The 27,191-nt window shown below is 47.4% G+C and overlaps 1 protein-coding gene across 3 annotated transcripts in view; it reads right to left on the reverse strand.

Moving 5' to 3' along the window:
- Positions 1 to 27,191, reverse strand: part of LOC119374675 (uncharacterized) — an 83,334-nt gene that overhangs the window by 8,613 nt on the left and 47,530 nt on the right. For all 3 annotated transcript variants that reach the window (XM_037644847.2, XM_049420497.1, XM_037644846.2), the window contains exons 3-6: positions 17,699 to 17,835; positions 17,556 to 17,635; positions 8,311 to 8,394; positions 6,758 to 6,772 (exon numbers count right to left, since the gene is read on the reverse strand). In XM_037644847.2, the coding sequence (XP_037500775.1) occupies positions 6,758 to 6,772; positions 8,311 to 8,394; positions 17,556 to 17,635; positions 17,699 to 17,835 (316 nt within the window). The remainder of the gene's footprint in view (positions 1 to 6,757; positions 6,773 to 8,310; positions 8,395 to 17,555; positions 17,636 to 17,698; positions 17,836 to 27,191) is intronic.

Below are 27,191 nucleotides of genomic sequence, written 5' to 3' on the forward strand. Positions count from 1 at the left end.
AATCGATGTAATGCGAAGCAGCCAGCAAAGAGCTGCATACATCGTATTGCCTGTCATTGAGGAAAATGCGTGCCACTGATGTTATTTATGTTCGTTAGAAGTCGTGCAATACCAATTTCGGGGTAGCCCAAGCTAGCGAAACGGCCGGCAGCGCACCATGAGCGTGGCACGTGAGTCATGCTGTAAATGACATGCGTGTCATGATTTTCATGTTAACTAGTCTTATTTATGTTCGTCACACAGTCACGTCGCGCAATGCCAATTTCGGGATAGATCAAGCTAGCGAAATGGCCGCCAGCGCACCAGGATCGTGGCACGTAAGTCAGGCTGTACATAACATGCGTGTCATGATTTTGATATTAGCGTGTGTTATTTATATTCGTCACACAGTCGCGTCACAACATACCAATTTTAGTGTATATCAGGCTAGCAAAACGGCCGCCAGCGCACCATGAGCGCGGCACGTAAGTCATGCTATACATGACATGCTTGTCATAATTTTCATGTTAAGTCGTGTTATTTATGTTCGTCACACAGTCACGTCGCGCAATATCAATTTCCGGGTGGATCAAGCCAGTAAAACGGCCGCCAGCGCACCATGAGCGGGGTACATAACGCATGCTGTACATGACATGCGTGTCATGGTTTTCATGTTAACTCGTGCTATTTATGTTCGTCATACACTCATGTCACAAGATACCAATTTCGGTATATATATGAAGCTAGCGAAACGGCCGCCAGCCCACCATGCCCGTGGCACGTAAGTCATGCTTACATGACATGCGTGTCATGATTTTCATGTTAACACATTCTATTTATGTTCGTCACACAGTCACGTTGCGCAATGCCAATTTCGGGATAGATCAAGCTAGCGAAATGGCCGCCAGCGCACCAGGATCGTGGCACGTAAGTCAGGCTGTACATAACATGCCTGTCATGATTTTGATATTAGCTAGTGTTATTTATATTCGTCACACAGTCGCGTCACAAGATACCAATTTTAGTGTATATCAAGCTAGCAAAACGGCCGCCAGCGCACCATGAGCGCGGCACGTAAGTCATGCTATACATGACATGCTTCTCATGATTTTCATGTTAAGTCGTGTTATTTATGTTTGACACACAGTCACGTCGCGCAAAACCGATTTCGGAGCAGATCAAGCTAGCGAAACGGCCGCCAGCGCACCATGAACGCGGCACGTAAGTCATGCTGTACATGACATGCTTTCATGATTGTCATGTTAAGTCGTGTTAATTGTGTTCGTCACACAGTCACATCGCGCAATACCGATTTCGGGATAGATCAAGCTAGCGAAACAGCCGCCAGCGCACCATGAGCGCGGCACGTATGTCATGCTGTACATGACATGCTTGTCATGATTTTCATGTTAAGTATTATTTATGTTCGTCACACAGTCACGTCGCGCAACACCGATTTTGGTGTATATCAAGGTAGCGAAACTGGCGCCAGCGCACCATGAGCGCGGCACGTACGTCATGCTGTACATGTCATGCTTCTCATGATTATCATGTTAACTCGTGGTATTTATGTTCGTCACACAGTCACGTCGCGCAACACCGATTTTGGTGTATATCAAGGTAGCGAAACTGGCGCCAGCGCACCATGAGCGCGGCACGTACGTCATGCTGTACATGTCATGCTTCTCATGATTATCATGTTAACTCGTGGTATTTATGTTCGTCACACAGTCACGTCGCGCAACACCGATTTTGGTGTATATCAAGGTAGCGAAACTGGCGCCAGCGCACCATGAGCGCGGCACGTACGTCATGCTGTACATGTCATGCTTCTCATGATTATCATGTTAACTCGTGGTATTTATGTTCGTCACACAGTCACGTCGCGCAACACCGATTTTGGTGTATATCAAGGTAGCGAAACTGGCGCCAGCGCACCATGAGCGCGGCACGTACGTCATGCTGTACATGTCATGCTTCTCATGATTATCATGTTAACTCGTGGTATTTATGTTCGTCACACAGTCACGTCGCGCAACACCGATTTTGGTGTATATCAAGGTAGCGAAACTGGCGCCAGCGCACCATGAGCGCGGCACGTACGTCATGCTGTACATGTCATGCTTCTCATGATTATCATGTTAACTCGTGGTATTTATGTTCGTCACACAGTCACGTCGCGCAACACCGATTTTGGTGTATATCAAGGTAGCGAAACTGGCGCCAGCGCACCATGAGCGCGGCACGTACGTCATGCTGTACATGTCATGCTTCTCATGATTATCATGTTAACTCGTGGTATTTATGTTCGTCACACAGTCACGTCGCGCAACACCGATTTTGGTGTATATCAAGGTAGCGAAACTGGCGCCAGCGCACCATGAGCGCGGCACGTACGTCATGCTGTACATGTCATGCTTCTCATGATTATCATGTTAACTCGTGGTATTTATGTTCGTCACACAGTCACGTCGCGCAATACCAATTTCCGGGTAGATCAATCCAGTAAAACGGCCGCCAGCGCACCATGAGCGGGATACATAAGGCATGCTGTACATGACATGCGTGTCATGGTTTTTATGTTAACTCGAGCTATTTATGTTCGTCATGCAGTCATGTCACAAGATACCAATTTCGGTATATATATGAAGCTAGCGAAACGGCCGCCAGCCCACCATGCCCGTGGCACGTAAGTCATGCTGTACATGACATGCTGTCATGATTTTCATGTTAATACATTCTATTTATGTTCGTTACACAGTAACGTCGCGCAGTACCAATGGTGGTGTATATCAAGCTAGCGAACGGCCAGCAGCGCACCATGAGCGTGGCATGTATATCATGCTGTACATGACATGCGTGTCATGACTTGCACGTTAGGACCTGTCAGTTATGTTCGTCATACACTCTCAAGAATACACTCAACAGGAATATTGGGACACTCCCCCCCGTGTATGCGCGATGTCCGCAACACGCGATGACACGTGCATAAGAAGAGCGCACTACGCCGTTCTCTGTCATTGTGGACAAGGCTCCAGTGTGGGGAGGCGAAACGTCGTCTTTTTTAAATTTTTGTGTATTTTACCTTGGTCGGCGGTTTTGTTATATTCCACCATCGTGGCTTTACCAGGCACGTCGACTACACTGGCGTTTAAAGGGCAACTTATAGTCTGGCATAACCCCAGCACTCGCGTTAGACCACATACGTCAGTATTATCGAAACGAAGAGCACTGTACGTTGCGATGATATGAATATAATACGTAACTTTCATTAGCGTATTCCGCCGAGGCCAAGCAACGCTTGAATATGGCTTGCCGAATCATAGGAACACAAATGTAATGCTCATTAGACTTGTATAACAGCGGAGAGAGCACTGGAACCACAATTGTCGTTAACCCGGCTGGCGCCTTTATCATAGCAGAACATATGTAATGTTTACTGGTTTGTTATAAAGTAGGATAGCCAGCAATGCAACCACCATTGACGTAACACCGACATTACGCCTCCTTAGGGTTTTTTTTTCCAACGCAATTTCAAGAAGTGGCGTGGCCCTGTATAGGAATATCTGACTGCCACGCAGAATGCTTGGGTTCGATTCCTGCTGGGATGCTGATTTTTACTATTTGCATTCTTCGGGTCAACGCTGCCGAAGTCGGTTTTAAATGCGAATGCATTTCTTAGTCGGGCTATGTCAGACGTCGGTGTCCGCGCGCCTCTCCGCTCTCATTCCTTCTCCCATAGCAACAGCTGCGGGCGCGCGCGCTTATCCTCGCCCCTAGCAACCGGAGCAGGTGGTGCGGGCGGAGTAGCGGAGAGTGAGTGAAGAGGAGGAGCGCGCTCTGGCGTGTGAGGGCGCTCTCATCGCGGGAGCTCGGAGCTCGGCGGAGCTCCCGCATGTGTGGAGAGAATGTTGGAGATGGTAGATGCAGTGTTTCGCCGCTCCTTCTCTCGCCGTTCGCTCTCTCTCCTCCCTGCGCCACCGCCTCAATGCAGTGCGTTTGAAACGCGTTTGTAGCGTTTGTGCTTCCTTGGCACAGCCTGAAAACAGCGCGTTCTAAACACGTTTGTGCTGCATTGAAGGCGGTGGCAACATCCCTGAGGTGATTACGAACGCACGTAGGAAGCGTTCGTTGAAAGAGGCGCCCAAAAGGGAGACACTTGAGCACGTCGATGTGTCCAGCTTTACGCCCTTAAAATTACTACACCGTGTACTCTCGGCGCAAGAAATGCATTCGCATTTCCTCACGATTCCCTTCGGGGAGGTGGGGACATTTTTTTTTCTTCACGCTCTCGCGTTTAAATTACAAATATCTGTTCTCCAGGGCCAAGGACGCAGCGAAAGCCACACAGTTCCTAGATTAAGAAGACCACCCACCTACGGTGGACGCGGGACTAGCACCGCGATACCGTTTCTTTCAATAAATGTTTATTCCTCCTCCTCCTCTGTTCTAGACGTTCCTGGGAAGATATAAACTGTCAGTCACCTGTGGCGCATAAATGCTTACCGTGGGCACTGGTATACGGTTAAGTACCACACGCATCTTCAGGAAAAGGTTTGACGACATACGTGACAGGGTTTTCACGTTATTGGTGTCATGGCCAAACAGTCATTTTGGTCAAGCCCTCTTGCCCTCCCATGCTAATTTTGGTCTACACCAAACTAAGGAGGGGATCCCTAGAGCACCGAGACGTAGGCGGCTAGATAGATAGATAGATAGATAGATAGATAGATAGATAGATAGATAGATAGATAGATAGATAGATAGATAGATAGATAGATAGATAGATAGATAGATAGATAGATAGATAGATAGATAGATAGAAATGCTCAAATAGCGTTGGGTTGGCTAAAAATTCTTCACACTTAGAGTTCCGGCGCAGTAAACAAGCAAGATCAGTGACTGGTCACGACCCAGAGGCTGGGGCATGCATGTCTTCCATAGTACAAAGAATTACAGGCCAACGTGAAGCCACGAATATGGTTCCATTACCTTACTGCTATTAGAACGTGCCTGGCATAACGGGCGTGTATGACAAAAATTACAGCTTACGACACATACAGGACGACATGTAGTCATCCTTCTCATGACGTGAAGCGTACATCAAATGCATTATCTATACGTCGGGAAGCGACCGTGGTCATCTCAGTGGCGTGTTATATACATGAACGTTTATGCATGTGCATTGCAAATATGCGGTAATGAATGACACGCCATGGCATCAATGACATCAATAGCAAAACGAGTTAGATTGAAGTATTTTATTTGACGCGGATCATTGATGTAGATAGAGGCGGGGGAGGGGCCGTCGAAACACCCTGAAATTCTTAACTTTTGCATATATACACACAAACACAAACACGTGCACTAACATACATCAAGGATGGTTGAACCGCTCCCCCGCACCTTAAATGTTTTTGACTGCGTCCCTGGCGGGGATATTTTAAAATTATGTGACCTCCCATAATTGACATATCGCACATGTCAAGATATGCACTTATATACACGCATGAATCTTACACTGCGCGGCCAACTGTTGGCAAGTGTTGGCTAATGGAGCTTACTTTTGGCTAACTGTTAACTTTTGGCGCGATGATATTGACTAAATACTGGCTGGGGCTTGCTGACGTTGGCTAGTTCTTAGCTAGCAGTCTATACTTTGCCAACTTTGCATTAGTGTCGTCAGGCGCTGACTACTGCTGGATATATACTGACTAGCGTAAGGCAAAATGTTCTAGTGGTTGGTTGTGTTGGCCAGTTGAGGGTAACTGCTTCTGAATGCTGCTAAACTGTTGGCTAGTGTTCACTAGCGCTCCCTAATGTCTGCTAATAGTGGCCTATGTTATGTTATAGTATAATGTTCCCTAATTTCTGACAGTGCTGGCTAATGTTGGCTACAGCCCGAGTGGCTACTTTGTGCAAGATTAGGCGCTTTATCACGCTGTCGGGCGATGAAAATTTGAGGACGGTACCATGGCTATACATTAAGGAGCAAACATAGGGCGACCCATTATTTTCGAGCTTTTCTCGTGTTGCTCCACGCGCGCTCACATCCTCCTCCTGTCAGCGCACTGCTGCTATGTTTCTTAGTGTTGTGAGGGTCCAAGCACAGGGCGCCAAGGCACCCCTCTGTGCGGCACGACTGCTATGGCACGGTGTATTAGTTAACAGCATGTAGGAAAGCGTGTGGCTAGGTCTGTGCTGACGAAGCCCCTCCAGCTTCTAATACTGCGTGCCAATTTCTAGTGTTGATGCGCTGCCGTTATTCTGCTTTGGGAAGCTCGTAAAAACAGAGACCGACAAGAAATAAAGCTGGACAGTTCACCTGAACAGAAAATTCACTGCCTGAAGCTGAACTCGTATTATAGGAAATTTACTTAACCCTTTCCATCTGCGGCTTCAACAAAAAAATACTTGATCGTTGAACATTTCTATTCAGTTGTTGGCTACGGTATGCTGCAAAATGAGCAGAGGGATGAATTGGCCTCGTTTGTAGTGGGTAATGATTTCTTGTTACGCTTCCCATTACGAGACGAGGACGAGACAGCGACTACAGGACAGGTGCTGCGCAAGTACAAGGCAGGTTTGCGCACCACCTGTCCTGTGGTGCCTGTCTCGTCCTCGTCTCGTAATCCGAAGCGCAACATGAAGTCATGAACTGGAAGATTACCCTCGCAAGAAATCAATCTATGCTTGATAAATTACGTTGATGCGCACTCAACATATCACGTTGTATTTATCTATCTATCGATATATATATTTATTTTTGTAAACTTACCCGTGCCTTGGAGACCTAGAAAGAGAAGCAAAATTGTGATCTTAAAGATAATACCGATGTTGTTGCTTTTTTATATGGCTGCAAACTGGCACTTTCAGTATTGATCAAGGGTACTTTGGCTAATATTAGCTTGAGTTCCGGCTCTTTGGAAGATCAGCGGAAGTCGTGAATACAACCGGGTGGTGTTAGCTATGCACTCTCATAATAATGTGGTAAATTATTACACATATCCTACCCTTATACTGCCACATATTCTTGCTTCGCTCGACCGCGAAGGTATGTACAATGTACCAAGAACGTGGTCTGCGACAAGCACTTCAACGCGCTGGAGCGGTAATATATTCTAATGCAACTGAGATGAGTCTTCTTACACAAGTGCTGCTTTTAAATCTGGCTATACTATATCCTCTCGGCGCGATAATGCGCTCAACGGGCTTCGCGTCCTCTAATCACGCGCACACGAACTCGACTTAGGCAAATACGTCGATCGGCCTCGTTGCACTTCGCTCTTGGCTCAATGTCCAGCATTTGGATCAAAGCCAGTTCTTCTATGAATGCTTCGCAAAAAATTGATAGCGCGTATCACTAGAGTGCACAGTATCAGCGAGAACTGTTCACAGTGTATCAAAGCTAGGCCTTCCTTTAATGCTTCGCAAAAAAATTACAGAGTGCGTATCATTCCTTAGTGGATAGGATCACCGAGCAAGAATTTTGCGGCAGTGAATATTTGTCGGTTTACGTGTAAAGTGCCTAGCACAGATGCCTCTCGCCCCCTAGCCACCGCCGACGCCTGTTTCACAAGTGTCGCGATACTCGGTGGCGGCACTTCCCACAAATCGCAGTGACGCTTTGTCTCGTGACGCAGAGATCGCGCTAGGGCTGTTATCCGCAGATGACTTTTGGAGTCGCTGTGTGACAGACGCGTGCTGTTCGCACGCAGGAAGAAGAGTGGCAATTGAAATTGCGCCAAAGCGCACTGAAGCGCGAATGGATGCTAAAACGACGCGAAGCTGCTGCCGTAGAACGTGCAGCCACGGCCGCTGGCTTCCATCGCCGCACTAGTGCAAGGACTCTGAATGTTTTTGCTTTAGATTTGTGGCGTGGCGTAGTAAATAATTGCCAGCCGCCGTTGAAGCTTGGCTTCTAAGGTGTTCGACTGTGAAACTCCAAGACGTGGTCGCATATGAAGTGGGGCAAAACGTAGAAACACCCGCCAACTTATATTTCTATGTGCACGTTAAAGAACGTCAGGTGGTCAAAATTAGTACGGCTTACCCCTACTAATAATTATGTCATAGTTCCGGCACGTACAACCCAAAATATTATTAATATTAACAGTAGCAATATGGTATGACCTCTTTTCTATTTTAGTTCAATAAAAACTGCGCCTTTCTTGGTCAACAGCTGAGGACCGTAACTACTGCACCACCGCGGCGGCCTAGCATTTACATAAGTATAGCGAAACACTTAAAGTGAAATAGTACACAAAAAAGTTTATCTACATGCCGTAACGTTTACTCTACGGAGCAAGCACACTTGATAGCAAAACTAACCTGGAGCGACTGTGATCTTAATAACTGCGCATCTTAACTTCTTGCTGAGGTACACCAACTCTTCAGTAAGACTTTGCACAATCGCTGAAAGAGAAGTAAAGGCTTCCGTAATGCAAGTTATTCAACGTAGAAGTGTAATGAAATGAAATTCATTTTTAGTATTAAAATATATTTGATTTCTAGGGTCCAAACCTTGTAATATTTCATCTTATGACAACATCATATCTCATAGGCACAGGAAATACGATGCAACGTACGAGGACATTCCCACCACACAGCAGAGTGGTGAGCAGGATGTACTTCCGCCAACTATATTTGAATAGAAGATAGAATGGACACAAGATGAGCATGCGGAAAATGACTGAGAATGGTAAAAAAAAGCTAAAGAGCTGGCCCAAATGTATAACCTGCAGCTGTGCAGAGAGCATTAGTTATTGAGAAAAGGGCTAAAGCAAGTGCTTCTAAAGAAGCAGGGAACCTGCCCGAGGGCATACGCGCTCCATGGCGCTATGAAAAATGTATAATTAAACAATACCCAACCTGAATCTTAATCCTCGTTACATTCATTAGATACAGCTGCTGTGGAGAACGTGAACATTTTACCATGAGCAGGCGCATAAAAATAAGACATTAGAGTTCGCGAAGCTTATGCGATTAGGTATAGCATGAGGGATGTGGGGTGACTTGCTTAAATGATGGCGGTGTAAGGTAGACAAGTCACAAATAGCGCAACCGTTCTGCGGTTGAGAAGATAAGAGATACCTCTAAAGGTTGTTTTCTTGGTATTACTCCTACGTGAGAATTTCGTAATGTGCAATTTTCATGACTAACATTTCCCGCTGATGATTCCAATAAGCCACTTCACTTCTACCCGGGGCGCTTTGGTGCGGAAGCAAAAGGGCCGGAGACAAGCTATGGAGGCAGCTACTGGTAACAATGATGCAGTTCAAGAATTTCGGGATTCCTCTCTAGTATTTAATACGTGGCTCTGCGTCACCGCATTGCTCATATGTTATACAATGATAGCGCTGTCTCTATTCTTTTCAGGCTTTCGTCCCCGTGATTTGTGCCCATTCGAACATTTGCCGTTCAACACGGGAATTTTAAAAGGGTAGATCACCCGCAACTAACAGGATATTCTTCTCCGCTTCCTTAGTGCCGCAGCTTCCTTCAAAAGCTCTTTAGGGCCCTCATGTGAAGGAACATTTTACAGTTGGGCAAACAATTGGGATTATGGAGGTGACGCTATTGGTTCCAGTCATTACTTCGCTGTCATCACAAATGATGTGTAACAACGCTCATTGCGCCATCACCATACTTATGTTGTGAATTAACATAATTAAAAAAAAACTACGTGTCACCTGACAACCACATTAACTTCTCAGCATGTCGAGTCTGCTGAAGGATTGTGACTGACGATTCATCTGTGCGTAGAGACATTCTACTGTCGTTTACATATTACGAAACAGTACTTACAACAACCAAAAACACCACACCAATGTCCATAGGTAGTGACTAATGAACAAGAGTAATCAGTGTGGTGAATCCTCGCGTAGAGTGAGAAAGCCTGACTTTTGACACATGAAGCATTGGGTAGGAGTGTGCCATGCGCGATAATTGCATTAGGTAATTTCTTGCCACCAAAGAAGCAGCAGGCACCGATTTACAAGAAATGACACTTCGGGGAACTTCCGGTCCTGAAGTGCCTCTACCGCGCAAACGTTGGAGTTTAAAGCTGAGGAGCCTTGGTCACATCCGGAAGGCACTTCAATTGCTACAGGCCACGTGAAATGGCAGGTCACCTTGATAAAACTAATAGCGCCATAATTGGATCGGCTGATCGCCGACAAGCGCACGATCGAAAGAGCATCAATCGCTTCCTTGCAAACAACAGCGAAATACGAGTGTTCTAAAAGCCTAACCTAAAAAGAAGCGTCCGAAAAAGCCCCATGACAAGGCCCGTGACATAGAACCTCAGGACTACGATCCGCAGTACAACAGTGATGTAATTTTTGAAGCATGTTTCAGATCTCCTAAAAGGCGTGACACGTCCGATTTTTTTCGCAATCCGTTTTGGGAGAAAAGCATGGCTCCCATATGATCTAACGCTACAAAAATTGGGGGGCCCTGAAGCTTCGCCTTTATGAGTTGAGCGCGACAGCAAAATCCGGCCCCTAGTGCGCACTTGAACCACTAAGTGCACACTTATTAATGTGTGTTGTTACACACACACGCACGCGCACACAGACACACGCACCCGCGCGCGCTCGACGTGGTCAGGTCAGGAAAGCGGAGGTCAAACGCCAACAACGCCATGAAGATGCCTTGCTGAGAGCCAGGGAAGGTGAAATCAAGCGTCGTTGCCGTGATGTGGATCCGCAACTACGAGCGCGCGAAGCCGATCACAATCGGCAACGACGCCAAATGACGCAGAACTTCGAGCTCGAGAAGCGGAGGCCAAGCGTCAGCGTCGCCAGGACAACCCTGACATGAGAGCGACTACTTGAGGAGAATGCCACGCCGGCACTTATCGAATAGCAAGGGCTGTGCTGTAGTCGCGTGGCCTCCGAGATGGCGGGCGCGCGGCGCGTTTGCCATCTCGGAGGCCATAATATTTGCTGTTTTTTTTTATATGTTTTCTGCTAGATGGACATAGTTGTCTATCTTGGAGCTCTTTGTAATTTTTGTGTGTCTATGTGTTTTTAGCATGGTTTTTAGCGGAGATGGGTGAACTATACCGGCTTTTTTGGAAGCATGGCGTCGCGCAAAAAACGTAGTTTGATGGCCTCGCCAATGCGCCTACAAATCGCCGAATGGGCTATTTTCGACGTGACACCTGCCGAACAAAATAAAGAATCCCTCGAGGCTGTGCTTAGTCTGCAAGGCACACGGCAAGAAGTCCGACAGCCGATGTGAGTGCGAAAGATGTGAAGTTGATCTTCACATGCCTGTGTACTTCAAAGTTTTTAACACACGAAAATCGCAGTGAAACAGTTGATGCAGTTAAGCTTCGCCTTGCGCGATTGTGCGCTTCTGCCATGCAACATTAAATGCGTTAAGGAGACTCCTTCCACTACATGGAATTTATGTAGAGTTTTTTTCTGAAGCAGTTGCAAGTAACATCTTGGCTTTGTGGTAGGAGAGGTGCTTACCACGCGAACGGTCCGCGTTCGGTCCTCGATATGACCGAAGATTTTTATTGTTTATTTATTTGCTTGTTTCTCGATTTTTCGCTCACAACTAATGACGTCGTCACCGCCGCCCGCCGCCGACGTGACACCGACACTGAAATTTCTGCGACACGAGCTCCCTAAAGCTATCGCGTTAAAACACTCCTGCTGTGTACGACACACTCGTTCAATAATAATATGCTCAAAACTACGTTATTATCCTCTTCAGTCACGCTGTACACAACTGTGCACGCGAAATTTGCAGGCGCGTCACACGCGTGGTGTTTCTTCAAACTGCCTGAAACTCAGTGTGTACATTAGTGCAAGCTTCCTGGGTGGACAACTAGCGGTCATTTAACTTCGTTGTGCTGCGTATTGCTGCAGATGATCACTTTGCTGGACACACTTCCATGCTAGACGATCGTTCGACGTGCCGCGGTCCAGGACCAACGTCAATAGTATTTTTTTCTTGGCTCCAAACAAATACAACAAAAAAACTAACTGTGCGTGCATTTAGGGCCTAATAGTTGATTCTTTTTATGCAAGTATTGAAGCTTACTGCTGTCAGTATAATGAGATAATGAGTTACATGCTAATTAACATTATTATCTGAAACTCGCACAAAACACATTCCTTCATTTTCTTGCTTGGAATGTGATACTGAGAGCTTTCGAATTATGCCATGTGTACTTGACGCCTTTGCAGACAGTGCATCATAATCCGTGACTATATATATAAATATATATATATATATCTTACTTGAGTAGATTGCAGAGCATGCTTCTTTCTTTCTGACTTTGTTTAACATGCCTTGAGGCTGCTATGTATGCCTTAGCAGTGAAATTCATTAGTAAATAGACGATGTTTCTGGTAGAACGCAGAAGTGAAAGCGTTACGCTCTATCTTGCTGTAAGATACGATGGAACATACAAATTAACTACCTCAATACTGCGGCGACACCCCACGCCTCAACGAGTACAACGACACCATAAAAATAAACTGACGTGTCATGCGCTGAAGTGTGCTTCGCACTTGTCGACACTTGGGACATAGCAGTAACTCATAAGGCGATTTTTTTATCTGTGGAGATGTCATAAATTGGTGGCCAGGCTACCGCATTCTCCGCTCGCCGAGAATGTCACGCGCTAAACGCCAAAGTCAAGATGGGAGCCGACACATGGAAACATGGAGTGGGATAGGTTGAAAAAACAGGAGAAATTACCTCAGGCAGGCTGGCCGACGTTTCGATAGGAGGACCTTTGACAAAGATAGGTACTTCTATGGAAACTTCGGCCAGCCCGTCTGAGGCACTTTCTCATTTTTGTTCAACCTATTCCACACTTTAAACGCGTATTTAGACGTGTGCACCATCGCCCTGCCTTCTGCTCGCTCCGTTCGCGTACCATGGAGGTGGACGTCAGCCAACCAGATCCTATCGAAATGTGTGACACTGTCCATCAGTTTACTTAAAGTGTACCCATGCTTTACAGAAAGTGTATATTCCCTAACAAAGCTGACATCACAAGGTGTTAACCTGGCTAGCAGTTGTGCCGTCAGATCCTTTAACCGCAGCCAAAGACACCTGAAGGTATCAGTGCGAAACACACTCACGTCGCATGGTCACGCAGTAGTCAGTACAGGCCAACCACAACGCTAACAGGACTAAAAAGCAGTGAAAAATAAACTAACAAGGTCTAAAACAATATAAACATCAGAATTAACCTACAATAGATTGCAATAATTCACCTCGAATCGGGGAAAATGCGTTTGAAATATGCGGCTGATACCCCTGCCACGCAAGAGAGGGCGCCGCCGCCTCGGCAAGTGCGCCATTGGCCAGCGCCAAGGGAATCGCTGGGTTGCCCGTGAAACGGACTTCCTTAGGTTGCGAGGTAGTGGAGCTGATTTCAGCGCTGGATCTACGACTACACCAAGACCAACCCAAGATCAATATTGGTGCAGGATTTCTTTTTTCCCCTTGGATGCCACTTGTCGTGCTTAGAGAGCTATAGCTTATTTCTTAGTATATATATATATATATATATATATATATATATATATATATATATATATATATATATATATATATATATATATTGTAGCGAAGCCTTTGAGTTGAGTAAGGGGTTGCGCTCTCTATAGCCTTCTAGTGGGTCGTCCTCTTCGGCTCTTCCCGCTCGCGCTCTGAGCTCGTGTTCTTGCTTGACTGTCGCCATTGAGCATCGTCGCCGACTGCCGTCTAATAAACACCTCAACAAATTGGTGGAGGTGCGGGGTACTCGTCAAAGACGACACCACAGTGCCTGCAAACTCGTCAACGGCGGTATCCGTCTACTGCGCCAGTCTCTCCGACACCGGTGCACTCCTCTCGCCATCTGACCGTGTTTGCACGAGGAAAGGCTTGCTGGTGCCTTTCGCGACAGTGCAAGTCACTCAGGGCAGCGCGTCAATTTTTGTTATCAACCCATCTCCGTACAGTGTTACGTTGGTGCGAGGAGAATGTCTCGGCAGCGTGGAACCCCTCGAAGACGCACAAGTTATGGACGAACCAGATGACACGCACTGCCCCAACTCCAGTACGCTCAGCGCTGTTACCGCGTCTGGTTCATCGCCCGATGATGTATTCGCTTCTTCCATTGCTGACAACCTTACGCCGGTACAGCGTTCCCAGCTTCTGGGTCTCTTGGAAGAATTTCGCGCTTCTTTCGATGTCGCTCAAACTTCTCTCGGCCGCACGTCCACCGTTACGCATCGCATCGACGCTGGCGCCCAACCGCCACTGCGGCAACGTCCATATCGCGTATCTCCCACAGAACGCCGTGTAATCAACGAGCAACTCGACGACATGCTTCGACGAGATGTTATTCGACCATCTAACAGCCCCTGGGCGTCTTCTGTCGTACTTGTTGTGAAGAAGGACGGTTCTGTGCGGTTCTGTGTGGACTACCGACGACTCAATAAGATCACTCGTAAGGACGTGTATCCACTACCGCGAATAGACGACGCGATTGACAGCCTACAAGGAGCAGAATTCTTTTCATCCATCGATTTGCGCTCAGGGTACTGGCAAGTACCTATGGCTGATGACGCTCGACCGAAGACCGCCTTTGTCACGCCCGACGGCTTGTACGAATTCAACGTCATGCCGTTTGGGCTGTGTAATGCGCCCGCCACCTTCGAGCGCATGATGGATACTATTCTGCGCAACCTGAAATGGCACACGTGCTTGTGCTACCTCGACGACGTCGTTGTGTTTGCTCCAGACTTCTCCACGCATCTTCAACGCCTCCGGCATGTGTTGACGCGTTTGAGCAACGCTGGTCTGCAACTGAATCTAAAGAAGTGCCGATTTGCAGCACGGCAGCTCACAATAGTCGGCTACGTCGTGTCCAAGGACGGAATTCTCCCCGATCCAGCCAAGCTTCGGGCCGTGACCGAGTTCCCGAAACCGACATCCGTCAAAGAACTGCGCAGTTTCGTAGGACTGTGTTCCTACTTGCGGCGCTTCATTCGAAACTTCGCGACTATCATATCGCCGCTGACGAAGCTCCTCGGAAGTAACGGGCCCCTCCATTCGTGGTCGTCAAAGTACGACGACGCTTTCGCAACGCTCCGTCGTTTGTTGACGTCGCCTCCCATACTACGCCACTACGACCCTACGGCCCCTACAGAGGTACACACAGACGACAGCGGTGTTGGCCTTGGCGCTGTCCTTGCGCAGCGCAAACCGGGGTTCCCTGAATATGTCGTGGCATATGCAAGTCGTACGCTTACTAAAGCCGAGACCAATTACACCGTCACCGAAAAGGAATGCCTGGCGATCATCTGGGCCCTTACGAAGTTCCGACCCTATTTGTATGGTCGCCCATTTGATGTCATCACCGACCATCATGCACTATGCTGGCTGTCGTCACTGAAGGATCCCTCAGGCCGCCTCGCCCGCTGGGCACTTCGCCTACAGGACTACGATATCCGCGTGCTGTACCGCAACGGACGCCAGCATGGTGACGCCGACGCCCTCTCGCGCTCGCCCTTGCCTGACGACAATACCCCATGCTCGTCACGTAACATTATTGTTTCTTCCATCGACGTTCACACCATCGCTACCGAACAGCGCAAGGATAAATGGATCGCCTCGCTGATAGACTTGCCCACTGATCCGTCGGCAACACCAACCACTCGCGCGTTGCGTCGTCAAGCCCACCATTTCGCCGTTCGTGACGATCTACTGCACCGACGCAATTACAACGCCGATGGCCGCCAGTGGCTACTTGTGATACCCCGCAGTCTGCGTTCTGAAATATGCGAGTCCTTCCACTCTGATCCACAATGCGCGCACTCTGGGGTATCCAAAACTTACCACCGCATTCGACAGCGATACTTCTGGCGAGGGATGTACCGCTACGTGCAGAAGTTCGTTCGCTCCTGCCTCGATTGCCAACGCCGAAAACCTTCAACGCACGTGTCACCCGCTGGTCTACAACCATTACCTTGCCCTAACCGTCCGTTCGGGCGCGTGGGCATCGACTTGTACGGACCACTTCCTCTGACATCGGCTGGTAACCGCTGGGCAATCGTCGCTGTTGACCATCTAACGCGATACGCCGAAACCGCCGCCCTCCCAGCGGCTACAGCGCGCGACGTTGCCTCCTTCCTGCTACACCGATTCATGCTGCGTCACGGTCCACCCCAGGAGCTTCTCAGCGATCGAGGCCGTGTCTTCTTGTCGGAAGTCGTCGAAGCCATTCTCAAAGAGTGCCATGCTGTTCACCGCAAAACTACTGCTTACCACCCGCAGACGAATGGCCTAACCGAACGCTTTAACCGCACGCTCGGCGACATGCTCTCAATGTACGTCGCCGCCGATCACACAAATTGGGATGTCATTCTGCCCTTCGTCACCTACGCCTATAATACCGCCCCTCAAAGCACAACTGGGTTTTCACCCTTCTTCTTATTGTACGGAAGGCACCTGTCGCACACCATCGACACGATACTCCCATACAAGCCGGATTCAACTGAGTGTGCGCCGATTTTTGACACAACCAGGCTTGCGGAAGAGTGTCGCGAGCTTACCAAGACTTTTACAGCGCAGGAACAAGAGCGGCAGAAGAGCATTCGCGGTGGCACCACCACTTCTGAGTCCACGTTCCTCCCTGGAGCACCCGTATGGCTCTCGGTCCCTACCACTGCAACTGGCCTCTCTTCAAAACTACTGCCGAAATACGAAGGCCCCTATCGGGTCGTCGAGCGCACATCCCCGGTCAACTACGTGATCGAACCCATCGAACCATCTTCGGACATGCCCCGTCGAGGGCGCGACATAGTCAACGTGGAGCGCCTCAAGGCCTACTATGACCCACTCATAGTGACGAGCTGTTAGGTCGCCGGACGGCTCCCTTTTCGTACCTGGGGAAATTGTAGCGAAGCCTTTGAGTTGAGTAAGGGGTTGCGCTCTCTATAGCCTTCTAGTGGGTCGTCCTCTTGGGCTCTTCCCGCTCGCGCTCTGAGCTCGTGTTCTTGCTTGACTGTCGCCATTGAGCATCGTCGCCGACTGCCGTCTAATAAACACCTCAACAATATATATATATATATATATATATATATATATATATATATATATATATATATATATATATATATATATATATATATATATATATATATATATACATGTGTGTGTGTGTGTGTGCGTGTGTGTGTGTAATTTCACCCGGGCTAATGTCATATCATGCTGTCTGCCAAGTGACCATTCATATTGTCCTCAGGAGCAGATATTAGCTATTTAGACTACCGTGCCGTGATACGTACATACCTTAGACAATACATGCAGCATTCAGCAAATAAGGAACAGTTAGGACCACACAATAAGGTCGCCGACTAAACTTCTAACGTGCAAACGGCGCGGAGAGAATTCTTCCGGGAATATTTTGTTTGTAATTCTCCAGGACAAAACTATCATTATACAACTAGGCATATATTGTTTTCGTCGTACGTCAGGCGCATCACTGTAGTACAATAATAAATGCACATTTAGATCTGAAAGGTAATTTCAAAGCATTGAAGTAGTTTTACCTCTTGCCGCAGTTGGAATCTTAAGAAACATGCGCTTTTTATCACTTGGATCAAACCTTCCTTCAATGTGGGCGGATACCCTGTAAATAGAAGGAACCATATCGAGAAACAACCCCTAAAATAGGATACAGAGTTTCGAATACTTTGCTCCGTTTTCGTAGTATGATCGCAGCAAGAAAACTTCAAGTCGGCTTATCATCTCCATTCCATCAACTTCGCATTCCCGATCAATGCTTCCGGTTGTGTTGTATAACCATATTGGCTCTTTAGTGCACAGAAGCTGAAAGAAGCAGAAACAAGAACACGTGAGCATATTTAAAAAAACAAAATCGCTATATAAACTCATGCAGGTTAAGGCACAGGACGACCAACACAGAACTAGTGAGAGATCACAAATGGCCCGCATTGAGGCATCATCAACGACTTGTGAGATCTCCTATCATACGCTTCCGTCCTTTTGAAGGTTAACGTGGAAGTTTAAATGCCACTTTAGTTGCAAACAGTTCGCATGTCATGATTAGCATCGAATGAGCTAAATGTCTGTCCGATACTTTCCGGCCGTGGCGTGTTTCAAGACAAGAATGCTAATTTTGTTTCTCTGAAAACACTCCACACGGCATTTTCGTTCACGGAGTCTCATATAACCGAAGATATTATCGTTATGATAATATGCGCTCTGATGTAACAAGTTAACGCAGTTTGAAACCTTTAAAATTCCTACATAAATGCGTGCTGCAAAAGTGACTCAACCGAGAATCCTAATCACCACAAATACAATGCAGCCCCAGGCAAAAATAATGTTGAACCGTAAAATGTCCCGCGAGACAACTTGATAACTGAGCCTATGTGGCATGATTGCAAGCAAATGTAGATACCTTGTCGCAGCCAAACACGACTCCTGAAGTGCAATACAAGATAAAGCTCGGTGCGCGTAGTTTAAAGGATGGTTGACGCGTTCCTGCCTTACTTTATTAAGAATGACGAAAGCAAGTTTTGGAAGTCAAATGTCCAGAATAATAATCTAACATGACAAATAAAAATACATGGATATATTGCTACCGAGAAGGTAGTACCTAGTAATCATTTCAAATGTGTTGACATAATATTTTATCAAACTCTACAGATTACCCACGTAACTACATATTGCCTACTCGTTTAATCTAAATTTATTATTATACTCTGAATGCTCTGATGTGCCCTGTATGAAGTAATATCTAGAACTCAAATACTCTTGTGCACCTGACACTATCCTAAAGTTTTTTTTCTGTAGATATACTGTAACCCGATCAAAGATTCATGTTGTACAGGGTGTTTCAAGAAATGAGTCCGAAAATACTCAAAAAACAGGAAGATGCGATATTTGTTCGACGCCTTCACAATTACCTCTTTTGTAGCCGCAGGCATCTTAAGATAGCTAAAGACATCATTTGGGACACTAATTATGAAAGTTAGATTAATTGACTTTTTAATTATTGGAGTTATGCGCAAATGTCAAATGGGAGAATTGAAGTTCTTTATGCGAAGAACCAATCGCAGCTTTGAGATAAAGAAAAAGGACCTATAATAATTATTGCAGCGTAATGAAATTCAACAAATTTCAACGGCGATGCCGAAACCGAAGCACCGATGAGCGCAACAAGCCGACGACCAGAATGACGTCACTGTTCAAGACAACGAGTACAGAGGAGTAGTTCTTCAGCGTACGCTAACGTATGTGCACCATGCGTGCTACAATAGCAAGCGCAGCCCACACACCAGCGCAACGAAGTCGGTTGATGCTCGATATAACGACGGTCACTCATTCTGGACGTCTCAGAAGAATATGGCAGTTGATTGTTCCCGCGTTTCGGTTTCGGTTTCGCCTCTGCATTTCAATTTCATTACTTCGCAAGTATTAGTAGAGGCCGCTTTTTCGAAACCTCAAAGCTGCAATGGTTTCTTCGGATAAAGGACTTGAATTCTCCCTTTTCACTTAACCACCTAACTGCATTAATTGAAAAGTTAATTAATCTAACTTTCATAATTAGTGTCCCAAATAATGCCTTTAGCTATCTTAAGATGCCTGCGGCTACAAAAGAAGTAATTGTGAAGTCGTCGAACAAATATCGCATCTTCCTGATTTTTGAGTATTTTCGGACACATTTCTTGAAACACTCTGCATTGCTGCTGTCGCCACTGCCTAGAGATTGCAGGACACGTCCGAATAGTGCCACTTCATAACAAGAGCGACCTTCTACGCGTACGAAATTGTCGCCCCATTTTCTTTAGTGTCATCACGCAGCAAGCGTAGAGAGTATACTTTATGAAAAAACATAAGTACCGGTAAAGGCAGTCATTCTATTTGAAGTGACATTCAGCGAGGGCTCACAAAAGGGTATTCTATTGGCAAACAGCTGCTCACTGTGGTTTATATCAATGTATAACACCCTTGAGAAGAACGAATACATCGACACAATTTTAATGCGAAGCCTTCGATCTCTACGTTTGAAGGTGGTGTGAAGCAAAGAAAATATCACGTGAGCGCGCCAAGTGCGCGTACACTCCGTCTTGGCGTCACTCGCATTAGTAAGATGAAAATAAAAAGCGTGAACACCACACGATCACACCCTAGCATAATCGCAACAAAAAGCGGGGGGGGGGGGTGCTTGACGCGACATTGGGAACTGCAGCCATAAAACGTGAAACAGGAGCATGCCAGGAATTCCACTAAGAACATGGAGCACTAACAGTGAGAGGCGTTGGTGGAGGTTCGCTTGTCGCCGCTACGTGAGCACGCTCTCAATTATTGGTGTTCAATTGAGCCCAGCAAAAATAGAATAAAATAAAACAGGATGGTGATATGAATTACAACATGGGAACAAGGTGGTAGCAGTATCAAAGGAGGCTGGCTTGTTGACGCTAGGCGTGCTCCCTTCAAACTATTTTTCCGTCCATGGGCCCTAGTAGCGGGCGGGAACACCGAGCAGGTAGGCCACGGCGGGAGACCCTAGAGCAACTCGAAATGGCGTTCGAGATAACCGCCGTCGAGAGGAAGCGGCTCCAAATTAAGGTTCGGTAGCGGCCCCACCGGAGGCAACATGCCGCCTGCAAGCATAATTCATGAGGAGATAGGCCACTACCGCAACGCCAGATCAGCAGAATATTCAAGATAAAGTTCAACAAAAGATAAACAGAAGGACGAGCTAGGCGTTCGCCTTCACATTCTTAGAAAGGTATAGACGTCAGACTATGGGGTTTCGCAAGACGCATGGCGCCACCCGTCGGAGCAGTATTCAGTAGTACAAAGGCTGACTCCTTCCCACAGTCTGCTGTGGGACCATGTCCGTCTAGCGAGTGAGAAACAACGATTGAGCTTAATATGTCGTGTGTGCACATTTAACACTCAGAAATGGAGCTGTTAATTTCTCTCCTATAGTAGGACGCCCCACCGAAACGCCAGAACACTCGCCCGAACGACGACAAAAACTGCAGCAGACGAGACCGCTCCGCACGCTACGAAGAAACTCTGTAATCGTCGCGAGTGTTGCGTTGTGAATTGCCACGGACGTAAAAGACTGAATAAAACAATGCATTCATGCATGTACAATCATTTATAAAATTAAACATATATTCTGTTATATATAATGCAGGATCATCGCCTGTCATTTATGTTCATCACGCACTCAAGTCATGCCATACCAATTTTGGGGTATATCCAGTTAACTAAACGGCCGGAAACGCGCCAAGACAGTGCATGTAAATCATGCTGTACATGACATACCTGTTATGATTTGCATGTTCAGACCTTTCACTTATGTTCGTCATACTAAGGAAATGGCCGTGAGCACACCATGAGCGTTCCATGTAAATGCTGTACATGAAATGCATGTCTTGTCTGTAATGTCGCCACTTGGTATTAGTGTTCATCACACAGTCGCGTACGAAATACTTATTTTGGGGTATACCAAGCTAGCGAAACGACCGCCCGCACCGTGAGTGTGGTATGTAAATAATGGCCTACGCGTCATGCATGTCATGATTGCCATTTTACCACCTGTCATTTATGTTCGTCGTGCAGTCACGTCGCGCAATAGCAGTTTTGTTGTATATAAAGCTAGCAAAACGGCCACGAGCGCCACATAAGCATGGCGTGTCAATCATGCTGTACATGACATGCATGTCATGATTTTGAAGGTTGGCACTTGTGATTTATGTTCTCCATACAATCAAGTCATGCAATACCAAATTTGGTACCTGTCAAGATTTCGAAACGGCCGCAAGCGCACCGTGAGCGGGGCATGTGTGCCACGGCGTACGTGACATGCATATAATGATTTTCATGTTACCACCAGTCATTTATGTTCGTCATAGAGAAATGTCTCGGCCTGCCAGTTTTGGTATATATACATCTAATTAAACGGCCGCCATTGCCGCGAGTCCATGTCATGTAAATCATGCAGTACATGACATGCGTGTCGTGATTTGCACGATAGAACCTGTAACGTATGTTTGCCACACACTCTTGTCACGCCACACCAATTTTGGTATATATCTAATTAAAGAAACGGCCGCAAGAGCACCAACGCCTTGGCATGTGTAGGGAAGTCTTGGAGATGAGCAATGGGTTGCGCTCTCTAGGGCCATATAGTGTGTTGTTGTCTTTGGCTCCTCCCGCTCTCGCTGTGAGTCCGCGTTTTGCCATGACTGTCGCCATTGCGCACCGTCGCCGAGTGCCGTCAAATAAACACCTTAAAAAATTGGTTGAGAGTGCTGCGCGCCCATTCGATGCCCCTGGAGCTTCAATCCCGTACCCTACCAACTACCATGCCTCAAAACGCCGCTCAACAAACGCCTCCTCCCACACCGACCACATGTCCCGGTGTCCCTCGCATCCGCGATCCACTTATCTTCACTGGCACCGATGGCACTGACGTGGAGGACTGGCTCGCAATTTATGAGCGCGTGTGTGTACCCAACAAATCGGGCGAAGTAGGAAAGTTGAGCAACTTGGTCTTCTACCTCGCGGGAGTAGCAAGCTTGTGGTACAACAACCACGCGTGCGATTTTGCGACTTGGTCCGATTTCAAGACCGCCGTCATCAACCTTTTTGGCCGCCCTGCAGTTCATAAGCTGCAAGCAGAACAGCGCTTATGCGAAAGAGCTCAGCAGGCTCGTGAATCTTTTACAAGTTATATCGAAGACGTCATCGACTTGTTTAGGAAAGCAAACGGCACAATGTCTGAGACTGACACGATCCGGAACATTATGAAGGGCATTGACTACAATGCCTTCACCATGTTTCTGGCCAAAAACCCTTCGACAGCTGCCGAGGCCATAATGCTGTGCGAGAGCTATGCGGAGCTCCCCCTGCAGCGTTCGATGACCCTTCGCTCTCCATCACGCGGTGAAGAGCTTGCTGACTTGGCGGCCATACCTAACCAGGCTGTGTTGCTAGCAGAAGTGAAGGGATTCGTGCGCGAGGAAATTGCACGCCAGTTCTCTCCCCTGGCATTTGCCCACCCGCCGCACGTTCAACAGTCGTCGGCTACCCTTCTTCCTCCCCTCCACCGAGCAAATGAGCAGGATATTGCGGAGGTGACGCCTGAATACCACCAGCAACCTCCGGCTTTGCACCACAGAGTTACGCTCAAGTTGTCGCCACGAGGCCCCAAGCAATCCCTGCAGCTGCCTCAATCAGTTACGCCGAAGCCGCCGCTAAACCTCCGTCTTTCAAAGCGGGCGTGCCGGCTTTGTATGCTGCCCTCATCCCTAGGCCCTGACTGCAGCCCACTATGCAGTCATCTCAGCAGCAGCCCTGTCAATCGCATCCTGCGACATGGGTGGGACATGCCCCGGCAAACCGATGGCGCACACCCGACAACCGGCCCATCTGCTTTGCATGAGGTTATGTCGGTCACGTGGCACGTTACTGCCATCGCGCTGAAGCCGCCTCGAGTCGCGTCATCCGTCACCAGTCAGGCCAGCCCTGCATTCTACGGACTCACCTCCGTCCATGTACCGACGTCACGCCCAGCTGCATCCACTCTCCGCTCTTCGTCTCCACGACGTCGCTCACTCTCACCAATGCGGCCACGCTCTGTCGCACGAGAGCAGAAAAACTAGTCTTCGCACTCCACGAGGCAAGAGCTGCGACGCTATCGAACTGTAATAGCCCTACATCGAAGTCCATCGAATGTCATAGACGTGTTTGTGGACGGTGTTTGCGCATCTGCCCTTATCGACACTAGAGCCGCCGTATCCGTTATGGACGCAAAATTTAGCCGCTTACTCCGAAAAGTGACGACGCCACTTTCGGGATGTCCCACCGTACCGCCAGCTCTCAGGAGTATTAGGCCTACAGCAGTATATATTTCTCGGGTCGTCATTCAGGACGTTCTGTACGACGTGAGTTCATCATAATTGCTGCATGCTCCCACGGCGTCATCCTGGGATGGGATTTTCTCTCCTGCCACGACGCCGTAATTTATTGTGCACCATCCGAAATTGAACTCTCGCCGTTCTCAGACTTGACGCCGGCAGACAGTCCATCAGCATTGACCAATATTCTAGTCAAAGACGATACCAAATGCCTCCACACTCGCCAACGGCCGTGCCAGTTTACTGCCCCGGTGTCTGCAACACCGCTGCACTCCTTTCGCCATCTGACCGCGTTTCAATAGGGTAAGGGTTGCTGGTACCTTTCTAGACCGTGCAAGTCACTCAAGGTTGCACCGTTATTTTTGTTAGCCACCCATCCCCCATATTTTGCGTTGGTGCGAGGGGAATGTCTAGACAGAGTGGAAGCCCCTCGAAGACGCACAAGTGCAGGACGCGCCCGATGACTTACACTGTACCAGTTCCCGTACCATCAGTGCTGTTTCTACGTCTGATTCATCACCCCCTAATGTATTTGGTCCCTCGATTGCTGACAACCTTACCTCGGTCCCAGCGTTCCGAGCTTCTGTGCCTTTTAGAAGAATGTCGTTCTTCCTTCGACCGTCGGGCAAATTTCTCTCGGCCGCACGTCCGCTGTTACGCATCACAGCGACACTGGCGCCCAACCACCAATGCTGCAACGTCCATATCGCGTGTCTCCCGCAGAACATCGGGTAATTAATGAGCAAGTTGACAATATGCTTCGACGCGACGTTATTCGACCCTCGGACAGCCAAGTGCGTCTACTGTTGTTCTCGTTGCCAAGAAGGACGGTTCTGTGCGGTTCTGTGTGGAGTACCGACGGCTCAACAAGATCACTCGCAAGGATGTTTATGCACTGCCGTTGAAATGACGACGCGATTGACAGCCTCCAAGGAGCAGAATACTTTTGATCTCTCGATTTTCGCTAGCAACCAATTCGAATGCTATATGATGTAAAGCTAGAAGCTCACTCATTTAGCATTAGACCTCGCTTACCTAAGACAACACACTAGCGTAAGCAAACGCGCCCACTGCCACGAGCGGAGAGACCTTCGCGCTGTGTAAAGCTTCAGTGCAAGCCTGCACGATAACAGCACGTACAAATGCATAATTCATCGGCTGTTTCCCTGCAAAGATACGTCGTGCGCGATCGCGGCGTACCGCATCCGGCTGCTCCACTGACGCATTTTCTCCCAGAGGTACGCAGCACGCCCCCTCCTCCTCTGGCACCCCTCCATGCGCCTGTTGAGCGAGGAAAACGACAGGCGCCGATTAATCTGACACCGGTCCGATAATCAACAGCGCTCGCAAGCGTTCACTCGGACACAGAACATACGACTCGCGGGGCGATGCTATCGATTCGAAATTTGCTCGGATCATGACAGCGACGCCGACACCGACCATTAAAATGCACCTGAAGTATTCGTAGAATTCTTATCGCCACAGGACGAACTGGTTGTGTCCTAATTTAGAATAGAAGCGTTGTCATGCACAAAAATAACGCGTGGATAGCATGAAATTGTCGGTGGCTCTTGAGATACCAAATGGTGCTGCAGCGGATGTATATAACGCGCTACGGAAAATGTCATAATAACCATGTGACATGCATGCCGCTGGCGGCGCCATAGAAATTCAATTATTACGTTTAGAGGTACGCTAGCAAAATATAGTTATCATTAGTGAACAACCTAAATAAACGTATTTAGCGAAGTGGCAAAAATGGGATTCAGTTAGGTACATGAAAAAATCTCGCCAACAGAATATCTATCTCTTTTAGCTAATGCTTAGGGAAGCATAGGCAAAACTCTATGCCCTCGCAAGAGACGCAAATAACATTGCCTATGTTATGCAATCCCATTGTTGCTTCCTACTACTCATTGTATTTCGGTATGCCTAACATCACCACTTATTCCGCATTCCCAAACTCGCATCTGCAACATGTGACTTCAAACCTTAGCCCCGTTTGCTTAAATGATTTATTTCACTATATGATTGCCTGTTATTTCACATTTATTTCGCAGTAGTTCATTTTAACATTTGGACCACTGCTATGATTTCTCTAATCAACACTGCTTTAGTGTGCTTAACTTCATTCACATTGGATTAACATTTCGCCATAATTATCAATAAGCGGCATTAATTATGAGCGGATCTAGCTTTACTACACTGAGTCCTCTTCCTCTCCCCTCAATGAGTTCTGCACCACACTCGCTGTTTCAAAACGCTCTGGTGCGGCCCATCTTACTTTTCTATAGACGTCTGACTCACGCCATCGAACATCCGATTCCCAATCCTCAACTATATACGGCTTTTGCCTTAATAAATGCTCGTGCGGCATACAATGAAACTAATGGATCAGAGGCCGTGTCGGTGCCCAGCGTTCGCATGCTGCATATCGTAGAGCAGCTGTTGCTTGGAAACTGCAGTATTGCACGGACGTCATGCTTGCGAGACTCGGTTTTATGGTAATGAACATAAATACAATTGCTTCACTTCTCCCCAAAGTTCCTCTACTGAGTACTGTACTTGCCTGCACACTTGCATTCAGGCAGTGAAATCTTTTCCCAAGAAAAATCAGCAGAGCGTTGCCAATATCTTTTGGTTTTGTTTCAGTAACAATCATAACGAGATTCTCGGCATGATTGGGCCGTCGCGGTGCCTTTTCGCATATATATATATAGATATATTATATATAAATAATAAGTGTAGATTAATAGTTCAATGGGCCAGTTCTTTTCGAGTAGTGGGTATAATACAACGGAGGCGTTGTCAACAGCGATATAAATATTTACTTGCCAACAGTTTCGGGAGGGGACCTCCCTTCCTCAGGCTATGAGTTAAAACTGACACCGATGTTCGAATTTGCCTCTTGCCGCGTCACTCTCGCCTTCAAGAACATTTCAGAAACTGGGGAGACAGATTACGAAAAAAAAGGAAAAAGAAAAAAGAAGAAAAACGGAAAAGAAAAAAAGGAGAAAGAGGAACACGGACGAAGTCACGAGGCGAGAGAAAAAAAGAAAAAAAAGGGAAGCAAACTGCGTATGACCTAAAGTGCTTGCCGGTTCGCGTCTTGCGCCGGGCCACCCAAAATTGTCGTCGCGGAAGGCAGAATGAGGCATGTGAGGGAAGTATTCCCTTAATGGGTCGGCTTTCCGCCTTTCATCTCCGCCCGCTCCGTGTGAATAGCCTCCAAGTGGTAGGGGAGCGTAAGTACTTTACATTGTACAAGTAGTGAAAAGA

Source organism: Rhipicephalus sanguineus, chromosome 11 (genome assembly GCF_013339695.2).
Source record: "Rhipicephalus sanguineus isolate Rsan-2018 chromosome 11, BIME_Rsan_1.4, whole genome shotgun sequence".
Lineage (NCBI taxonomy): Eukaryota > Metazoa > Arthropoda > Arachnida > Ixodida > Ixodidae > Rhipicephalus > Rhipicephalus sanguineus.